Genomic DNA, 10,545 nt, shown 5'->3' with positions numbered 1-10,545 from the left:
AATGACTTGACCCAATTTCCTGATTGCTATTCTTCGTTGCCTAGGAAACCAAGAACATACGAATGGAGATCGACGTCAGTGAGATGCTTGAGAACATCCGGGGCACATCACCGGAAGCCATCAGGCATCTCCGTCGTTCCGTCGACCTCGCCCAATACCTACCCGAAGTCCAGGTCGACGAGGATGATGATCCCTCGAAGGAGGTCGCCATCAACGTCGGCGAAAGGTTGGTTGAAAACATTGAAAAATAATCACGATTATAGTTCTTTTCTCTTCTAGTAAAAAATCATCACTTTCTGATGCGCTACCAAAGAACTTTGGAAGTTATCAATTCGCCTTTTGATAGCTCTTTCAAGCGTTATCAACGCACAATCCATTTCAAGGATTTTTTTTTTACCATGCATCATAACTGATTTGGATTTTCTGGACCGAGCAGAAAAATGTATTTATCTGTCAAACTATGAAGCGCACGACAAAAGAATACTTTATGAATAATTATAAAGTTATCAAAAATGGTAAAAATTATTACCAAATTTTGTTGACTGTACTGTCGACGATGGTCCTCAATAACAATGATAAAATGATGGTTCTCCACATTATGATAACATAAGACTTTCAAAGTTTGTTCATTTATGAAGAGAAAAGATGACCTGATATTCCCCCAGCCCTTATTTTGTAAAAGATATAGGGATATAGGAGTGTTTGGGCAGGGGTTGAAATTTAGAATTTGGTTTGTGTAGTGTACTGACAATGAAACAATTATTGTCACCCGAGTATAATCATTTAACCATTGATATAGACCTTACTGATTACATTGTTCAAAAATATTTATATTCTATTTCAAAATGAAAATGTTTGTATGGTCCATCTAGTAGTTTCTCATTTCGCCCTGCAGCGTCTCGCCTTTCACACGGGCCATCCGTTCGACCCCAACCGTAGCCCACTCGTACTCAAATAGTCCGACTGCTAAGAGAGCTGCGGGTCCTAGAACACCGGCCCAGGCCCTTCGAGGACTAGGACTCCGGTCTCCCGGCCAACGGATAGGTGAGTACGCAAGTAAATTGTCACAATTCTTGAGTGAATAGTTGAAGAAAAAAAATCAACGCAGAGCTGTTATATTAGCACTGTCCCCCCGTAAATGTGCGAACAAAACAGAGACCTATACGTTATCCGAATAATAAATTGTTTCTTTTATAGCGCTAAATCCAATTTAGAACTGATCAAAGCGCTTTACAAAACAAATAAATCAATGAATTTAAAACTCCAAAAAAATAAAAATTATATAAAATGTAATTACAATGTAAATAGGTGTGTTTTAAGATGCTTCTTAAATAGTTCAGCAGACGTACTCCGGCGTAATTCACAAGGTAACCTATTCCATGTAATAGGACCACTGTAATCAAAGTAGCATTTTTTTCTACCAATGTTTCAGTAAATGTGTTTTTTATAATCAGGTTTTAAACCTGACTTTTCTACAAGTTGAATTCGTTGTACCCAATGTTTGTTTTGTTATACATTGGAATCCGATTAAAAGTTTAAAATCGAACGCCATGTCATTTTAAATTGAACAATTATATTTTTGATTTAAAAGATAAAAGTGCTATTTACAACTCTAAAAACATTGAACTTGGGAAGCTTTACTCTATTCATTGTCGTTCATGCATCTGCAGACGACCGAGCGGAATCCGCCGAAGGATCCGAACCGACGTTGGCCGATTTCAATCGAGAGCACGAACACTGCACTCGGCTTGCTTCGGAACTCGAAGCGGTGAAGAAAGAACTAGCTCGAGCAAAGAAGGAGATTGTCGGCCTGCAGTTTGGAAGTATGTGTATATTTAGCATATAGAATTAAAATGGTCCATTAGCATTATTAACCAATAACCACATAATTCTCTTGTTGATGAGTTGGAAAGTGGGAAAACTGGTCACGAATTCTAACGGATGGGACTACAATGAATTTAATTGGTACGTTAGCGCGTTACACGACCAACGAACAAACTACGTTTTGATGGGGTATTCTTAAGTTCCACCCGTAATATTCCTATTCATCCATAAAAGAAAGAAAGAAGACAAATTGGGTCGAAGAATGAGAGGAAAAAAAAGTCGAGTGTAGAGGAAGCATTAAATAAACAGAATATAATTCTTAAGTTCTCCTCACTAATCGTCCAATCCCATATGGTCTAGTGGTTAGGATCCGGCGCTCTCACCGCCGTGGCCCGGGTTCGATTCCCGGTGTGGGAATTAAGTCTTTTTTTTAAATTTTTTTATAATTATTTTATTTTATCTTTTCTGCAGATAAACTATTGAAACTATAACTCATTAGAGAAGTTTCTAATTATTAAAAATAATTGACCCTATTTTTAAGGCACCCCAGCCATCGTTCGTTCGTGTCTCCTTAGATCCAGCCATGGAACACGAACGTTGCATGGCCAGTGTGTGTGTGGCTATAACAATAAACATGCTGTAGATATAGGGTTAAAAAAATAAGAAGGAACCTTCAACGGAAAAATGTGTCTACCCAAGGGTACATATACTTCATTCTAATTTTTGATTAAAAAAATAAGAACTCTAGACAAAAATCTACATCATAAACAGATGGCCACGACTCATTTCTTTTTCTTTTCTGGTTACTTCCCCCAGCGTTTTGAATTGAATCTTTAAAAATATCGCAATGATTTGAATGACAATTATAAATAGCGCATTACGAATGTTGCGTTTTCGTGATGTAGGCCTAGAGTTGACATTGTTTTTTCTGTGCTTTTCTGGTATATATCCCCCCCTCCCCCCCCCCCCCCCCCCCCCCCCCCCCCCCCCCCCCCTCGAAGCAAAAAAAAAAAAAAAAGAGTGAGAGAAATAAAAACCAACCATCCCGCTCTCTATTTTGAATTACATACTGGTCTAGTTCCTGATCCGTTTAGTATGTATGATATGTACGTAGAATTCCCTATAGCTTGCACATGTGTAGTTGTCTGGTTGTAATTATTTCATTATTGTTTGCTCATTTATTTTATGTATATTACTTTTGTTTGTTTAACGCTTTTGAGAACCCACTCTGAGTTGAAAAACAATTTATATAATAATTATTATTATTTTGCAAGGTAATCGAACGTACGCTATTAACGCAGACAGGACTGATGACAAATCAAGTTCATCCACTTCTCAGCCAAGCATAACGAGGGTAAGATTGATTTGTATGTTTTGTGTGTGTCAGTGTGTATGTGTTTGTCTGTTTGTGTTTGTTTGTTCGTTAATTCGTCCGTTTGTTCGATAGATTGATTGATCTTTTTTTTTAATTACACAAAAATAAGAAGTTCGACGTTAACTTAACATGCTACAATGTACATTGTAGGAAATGGAATAAACGGGGTCTATAGTTATAAATGCAATTTCTTTTGATAATACTCTGTCTTTATGATTTACATTAAAGAAAGATCTTATGTCGTATACATAGATGGATCCAGTGGGGGGGGGGGGGGGATTAAATGGGTAAAAGAAGCATTTTAAAAGGAATAAAAAAGGTGTTCCTTACATTTTGGACAGTGCCGATAGGTTTCGATGGCAATAAATTTATTAGAACATTTTTCCCTTCTTACTCCCTGTATCCCCTGGTGCATCCGCCCTTTGGAAATATTGGGGTGAGGGGGGGGGGGGGTGAGGAAGAGAAATGAGGGCAATTAATGTATTGCACGGGCTTTATTCATGAACGGTACTGATCATGATGGTAATCAAGTCAGGGGGCTTTGCTTTCCCTCCTTTTCTACTTGTCTACACGATTCATTTCTTGTGATGTATACAGGGAGATGGCAAACCGGCGGAGCGCCCTCGCGAATGGCAGCGCCGCCGAAGCTCCGACCGACCACCGAAAGTCGCCAAGCTTCTTTCCAAGGTCCCTCCGTCGACGAATGCCAACAAACCAAGCGATGAGAGGACCCTGTTCGAGCAGCTGAAGTCACAGGGGCTTCACAACGCCGAGCCACGACGGAACATCAGGGTGATCAGGCAGTCGATGACCCGTAAGACCGTCACCATCGCCAGGCATGAAGTCCTGGTTGAGGAAGAAGTTGGAGGGGAAAACGAAGAAAAAGATGCAGGCGGAACCGTGGGCGGAGTCAAGGGAGAGGGGACACTGGACGACGAAGGAAACGTGGTCTCGTTTGAAGAATATGCTATAGTTGATCAGGTATAGTGGCATATCCAGGATTCTCTAGTCAGATGGGGGGGGGGGGGGGGTGGGGGTGGGGGGGTGGCAAGTTCTCTTACAAAGCAAACACAAACAAACTAACCAACAAACGAAGATTTTCAGGTGCCCTCTTTAATTCAAATTTGTTGATGAGTGGCACAATAAGTGGGCACATTATATTTGTTGTAGGCCTACTTTATGTTATCCTACTAGATATATCCTATTTTGTATAGGGGAAGGGGGCGTGCCCGTTTTTTTAAAACTGCTTCCAAACTGTGTTTGAATCATTTTAAGGGACTGGAGTTATAGTTATATGTATTTTGTTTGTATGTAATTGTGTTCGTGGTGTAACCATAGTGAATGATCATGTGATGTATTTTGTTCTTTCTCCCAGGGCATGCAAACCGATCCTGTTCTTGATCCGCTTGGAGCTTGGTCTAATATGAACTCGGTACGCATCTTATTTGAGAACAATTCAGTTCAGTTCTATTCACTTTAGTTCATTTCTTTCGGTTCAGTTGATCAGTTCAGTTATGTACGGTTCGGTTCAAGTCTGTTCAGTTCAGAGCAGATCGTATCGGTTCAATTCAGTTTAGTTTAGTTTAGTTCAGTTCAGTTCAGATCAGATCAGTTCAGTTGATTTCCATTCAATTCATTTTACTTCCATTCAATCAGTGCATTTCATTTTAGTCAGATTAGTACTTTAATATACAATGTAGTTTAGTTCAATTAATTTCCCACCTTTTCATTTCACGTCAGTTATTAAGATCAGTTCAATTCAGCGCAGTTTACGCGTGTGAGCTAAATTCAGTATACTTCAATTTAGTTTAGTTTAATTCAAGATTAGTTTAGTTTAGCTTTATTTAATCTATGCCGGTTGATATAGATGTATTACGACTGTGCATAAAATTAGTAGTTGCTGCAATTCTAATCGAGTCATTCTTCTAATTCCGCTTGACAAATACTTGATAATATAAAAATAAACATGAACAAAAAAATAAATCCGAAAAGTAATGTTTTCCCCATGTTCTCACTTGACAGTTGGATATGAAAGTCAAGGGCCCAGCGCCCCTCCAAGCACCCCGGAAGAATGGGCCCAATTCGACCCCACCCCAATCAAGGGGCCCTTGGAGAAAGGTGTCGATGTGTGTTGCTTCGTGGAGAGAGAGGTAAACATTTTTATTTTATTTATTTTTTTTTGGGGGGGGGGGTTGGTAGTGGGGGTCACAAAATCGTGAATAAGAGTTTTTTTTTTTAATTTACTTACAGTACAAATAAGTAATTATCCAGTGTTGACTCATAACATGATATCAAAAGTTAATATGATTACGCCTCTTCTCCTATGTAATTTATGATTTGTTTTGAATATATAGAAGGTAATTGTCACTTTGAAGTGGTTTAACTAGGGTAATATTGTATATCTGACAGGTTTTTTTTAATACATTAGAAAGATATTTTTGAGTCCCATCCGGTCTCTCTGCTTCCATGTTTATAGTTGAAAGATTTTGCTTAGAAACAAAATTATTTCAGATGAAATTATACTAAATTAATGGTTATTTGTGATCACTTGTGAAAAATACTGCAATGCGAATGCATGGGGTTTTATTATTATCGTTATTTTATGTTGTTTTGTTTGGGGGGGGGGGAGAGAAGGGTTGGCTATATCACATATTATCGTTGGTTACTTTATAGTTTGTTTCGCGTTATAAAGGCTCTAAATCAGCTTTTAACATCGGATAAAATCGGCAATCCTCGTTTTAGCTTTCGCGAATCATCACCGGCATCAGCGGCTTTACTTTGTACGTCAGACAGCTGCTTGACCGGGAAGTTTCGGAAATCGCGAAAAGGAACGATGAAATCCGAAGTCAGATGTCGGAAAGGTCACTTCGTAGAGTAGAGAAGGTAAAAACGCACAAAAAAACAACAAACACAAATACACATAATATCAAAACAAAACAGCAACAACAACAAACTATGAGGAGATTGGAATGAAAGATAAAATCAAATAACATAATAGTTTAAAAAATGAAGAAAGTTTTATCATTAATTATTAAGAACAAAAATAGGTTATTGAAGGTAAGATTAAAATTGAAATTACTTATTAATTCAATTCAATGCAATTTCAATTCAAATTATCAATGACAAGATGAAAAAAACTTGTATTAGAATATTGAAAAGAAGAAATAAGGAATGGTCCATATTTCACATGCTTCGATGACATTTTGCTTAGTGTTTTATTTCATCAGAGATTGGGGGGGGGGGGCTAGAATTTTTTTTTTTTAGTTTAAGATAAAGATCTGGACTGGGGTATCCCGTCATTGTTTTTAAAAAAAATATTCCGCGGATCACTTTATAGTCAGAGTTTGACTTTGTGTCGTAAATTTTGATATCATTATAATTCACATTCCCGAGCAATGATGTGCATAATTCTTTTATTATTTAATAATGACTATTATAATTGTGGCATACTAATTTATTTAAGAAAGTGATATAATCGTGATTGTATCATGTACAGCGCCATGAACGTCAGAGCCTAGCAGATACTGGCGCTATAATATACATATCATTTGCTGCTTGTAAGTATCGGCTTGCATGGTGATGTAGATAAGATTATACAGTAGTCCTGAAAGATTACCGAGAGTCCTTTTCAGGACTCCTCAATCGTCCCTCTCTCTCACATGGTGCATCCGCAAGCCTATTGTATATACATATTATTATTATTAATCGGCAGATGGCCTGTGGTAACGAACAACCGGGCGATCACGACACCAGCCTGAATGGAAAGCCGACCGTTCCGCCGATAAGGAGAGGTCGATTCGAGCTCGTACGAGATGACAACCAAACATCAAACTTCGCCAACCGGGTCGCCTTCGCCAGCTACACCACGGGAAGAAGGTAAAGCAATTGAGATCACTGATGTAGCTAGGCGGGAATAAACTCCCCCTCCCCCCTTACAAAATAAAAAGGACAGATGCAAAGAGAGAGAGAGAGAGGGAGAGAGAGAGAGAGAGAGAGAGAAGGACAGTAAAATGTAGAGAGAACATAGGGAAAGAGAGAGGGAGAAATATAAACATATAGAAAGAAAGAGAGAGAGGTGGGAGAAAAGAGGGGAAACAGAGAGAGGCAGTTAGAAAAAGAGACATAGATCAGTTTTAAAAAGAGATGAAGAAAGAGAAAAAGGGGTAGGGCAGATAAACAGGAAAAGGGAGAGTGAGATGAAAAAAAGTGAAATCTTGAGCCCATCTAAGTTTGTGCACAGGCCTGATATGCTTGAGCGCTAGTTACTTTGGCAGCTCGACTACGACCAGGATAATATTATGTGTAAAGCGCCATGAGCGTCAGAGCAGGGCATGTGAGTTAAAGTCTCACCTCCCTGGTCAGAGCATGACGGATACCGGCGCTATATAAATAACCATATTATTATTCGAGAAAAAGAATAAGATTGTTCAGGTTAAACACTTCAAATGAAATCTTCCTGGATAATCTAAATTAAGTGTCTTTGAAATATTACATTTCTTCCTTTCTTCGTCTTTACAGAACAAGTGTAATCCAAGAAACAGAGACTGCATCAAAATCGGCAACTTCGGATGTGGGTAAGAAAATTATCAGTCAGGTCATAGCGCATAACGGGATTCGTAATTACTTGTGTAGGTAATCATTTATGAGTTTTTTGTTTTTAATATTAATTCCAATATCACGTTCAAGTCATTGAATGTTTAGACACAAATGCAATAACGATGACGGACAGAAATGAAGCTTAAAGATAAAGATGAGTTATGGTCATGCGATTGCATTGTGAAAGAAAAGGTGTGGAATAGATCAGAAACAGTTGATCATGTAGCATGTAAGTATTGGTATGCACTGCAAGGTTCTGGAGTCATCAAAATCATAATAAATTTGGCCTAGTCTTGGTAAAGTAACAAGCACTGTAAACAGAAAGCTATATATGGGACAACACACATGGTGTCGGGGCTAGTACTACCTTGATTTCCTTGTCTTTCTATGCTCATTACTCAGCCAATATACATTTTCTTCGAAAATTGTTTGGCACATGTCATTTATTTGTAATCTTGAACATTCAGTGTAAGCTTCGTTTGATTCTGTGAGAATTAATTTTCTTTTTTTTTTTTTAACCAGAACTGGATTTTATCTTTAAATTTCATATTATTCTCATCCGCTGCCTCGTCAAATTAGCGGACTTCTATCGGCTCTTCCTACCAATCATGAAACACCTCCACGGCTCAGACGCAGAAGCTCAACGCCGATTGGACGACGAATTGAGTGACGCGAAACGAACGATGACGTCATGCCAGCGATGGAACATCGAAGCCGAACTGATAGGGAAGCACGCCACCGACGTTCTGAAAGGGATATGCGATTTCTTTAGATATACGGTGGACAAACAAGTAAGTTTTGGGGAAGCGTCCGAAAATTTAAATAGATAGGGAACATTATAATCAGAAAGCTTAAAGATTTTACTTGAAATCAATCAAGATAGATTTTCTTTTTATGCTCGAGAATCTGTTGGTATTCTAAATAATGAATGTGCCATATGCTGCATGGAAAGTGATGCAAAAACAATTTCTTTAAAAAAAATATATTGCATAGTACTTTTAAACAACTGTTGAGAACTACACTGCAATAAAAACGATCATGTGTTTCTCTGTTGTGAATCTTTTTCCTTACCGTCTCTCACCCCTTTATCTCTATCTATATCTCTCTCACTCTCTATCTCTTCTCTTCTTTCCCTTTTTTCTTCTCACTACTTCCCTGTCACCATGTTTCTTTCGCCCAAGCCCCCCCCCCCCCCCCCCCCCCTTGTCTCGTGCTCCATCTCTCTCAATCCCTTCTCTCTCTGTCTCCCACAACTCCCTTCATCCTCTCGGATCTCCCCACCCTCCTCTCTCTCTCTCTCTCTCTCTCTCTCTTTCCTAACTCCCCCCTGATAGACCCAAGAACACGAATTCTTGACAAAGGGGCTGAAAATGAAGGAAGAACTTGAGCACGCTTTCAGAGGAGGCTTGGTAAGCTAGAAAATGAAAATTGACTATACATAAATAATCCATCTAAAGAGAAAATGAGGATGATTTCATAGAGCATTAGTTCCACTGATCTCCCGTTAAAAATATAGTATTTTGATTTATCTCTTTTGAGTCCTTTTGATGCCTCCCGCACAAAATGTTGCGTTTTGAAATGCAAATTAATGAAGGTGCTAAATTTGCAAAAAGATATTTCTGTTATCTTATAGTATATAGAAAATAAATACGATGACGTCTACATAATTATTTATGCAGTTGGTTGTGGTTAACTTTTTGATGGTTGGATGTATCATTTTTCTCTTCATGATTTTCACTGTTTTATTTTCAGCCTCACGATATATCTTTGAAAGTCAAGCGATCATTGTCTCAAAGTGACTTCCTCGAGGTATGTAGGCATTTCATTATACATGTACATTTCCTATATTTGTGGAAAATAACGTTTTTTAATTATATTGACAAAATTATATTGCGGCTGTCAATTTTACATTATGATTTCAAATACCTTCAATAGATTGAAAATATTGCACATGAATGCATACATTAATATAAGTATAATGCTACTGCTGCTGCTGATGATTGAGGATCATCATTATCATTATTATTATCATCCTCATTATCATCATCATCGTCACCATCTTCACCATCATTACGATTCAACCTTCATGGCGTTGTTTCAACTTGTATATCTTCCTATCTACTCTCACACCATCTCCCTGCATGTGTCACTATCTCTCTGTCTCTTTTTCTTTTTCTCCCTTTCTCCTCTCCTCGTTCCCTCTTCTCTCTCTATCTCTCTCTCTCTCTCTAGGCCGGCCACGCCCTCTCAGGAAAGGGACTCCACGTACCTGCCATTCCTGTTCAATCCAAGTCCCTCAGCAGTATAGAGGTAAGCTTCAAATCCAGACCACTCAATTTAGAGGGGGGTGGGGGTTCCTTCCACGCTTGTTTCAAAAAGGAAAATAAATGTTAAAGGAAAAACAAGAAATGAGGTCTTTTCAAAGAGGTGGTCCTACTCTACAGGTGGTCACTAAAATCAGCTTTAGTGTATATGGGTAGCAGTAGAATTAAAAGTAAGATTCTGAAAGATACTCTTCCTTCCAACCTCCACTTTCTCGCCTTTCTATTTTCACTTCTATTTTCTATCCACTTTCCTTAGTCCTTCTAGGACTTTACACATGGTGTACCGTAAACCTCTACCGTGATTATTCATACCACCATGCAAACCTTCAAACATCATCTAAAAGTAAGATGTATGATTTAACTTTTATGAAGCGAAACGCGTATAGTAGTCGTATTGCTTTAACTTTAAAATACCTAAACTACATA

At 38.3% G+C, this 10,545-nt stretch overlaps 1 protein-coding gene and 1 non-coding gene across 2 annotated transcripts; both read left to right on the top strand.

The window, feature by feature from the left end:
* Positions 1-2,169: 2,169 nt before the first annotated feature.
* On the top strand, positions 2,170-2,241 carry TRNAE-CUC. The gene has a single exon. It is a non-coding gene; the product is annotated as a tRNA-Glu (tRNA).
* A 1,563-nt stretch (positions 2,242-3,804) lies between these two features.
* Positions 3,805-10,189, top strand: LOC105440856. Its single transcript, XM_030981431.1, has 10 exons — positions 3,805-4,180; positions 4,575-4,631; positions 5,222-5,349; positions 5,942-6,082; positions 6,912-7,075; positions 7,718-7,773; positions 8,375-8,586; positions 9,130-9,204; positions 9,548-9,604; positions 10,028-10,189. Exons 4-10 carry the CDS (start codon positions 6,050-6,052, stop codon positions 10,187-10,189), a joined length of 759 nt encoding a protein of 252 aa, XP_030837291.1. The 5' UTR covers positions 3,805-4,180; positions 4,575-4,631; positions 5,222-5,349; positions 5,942-6,049.
* Positions 10,190-10,545: the final 356 nt, after the last annotated feature.

The sequence above is a fragment of the Strongylocentrotus purpuratus genome, unplaced genomic scaffold, assembly GCF_000002235.5.
Source record: "Strongylocentrotus purpuratus isolate Spur 01 unplaced genomic scaffold, Spur_5.0 spur5_scaffold_12, whole genome shotgun sequence".
Classification (NCBI taxonomy): Eukaryota; Metazoa; Echinodermata; class Echinoidea; order Camarodonta; family Strongylocentrotidae; genus Strongylocentrotus; species Strongylocentrotus purpuratus.
Note: the sequence above shows the minus strand (reverse complement) of the source record. Positions and strands in the feature narration are given on the sequence as shown.

Coding starts and splice junctions, on each gene's coding strand:
- LOC105440856 (XM_030981431.1), top strand. CDS start 6,050: ATGTCGGAAAGGTCACTTCGTAGAGTAGAGAAG. Junction 6,083..6,911: donor CACTTCGTAGAGTAGAGAAG/GTAAAAACGCAC, acceptor ATTAATCGGCAG/ATGGCCTGTGGTAACGAACA. Junction 7,774..8,374: donor ATCGGCAACTTCGGATGTGG/GTAAGAAAATTA, acceptor TCGTCAAATTAG/CGGACTTCTATCGGCTCTTC.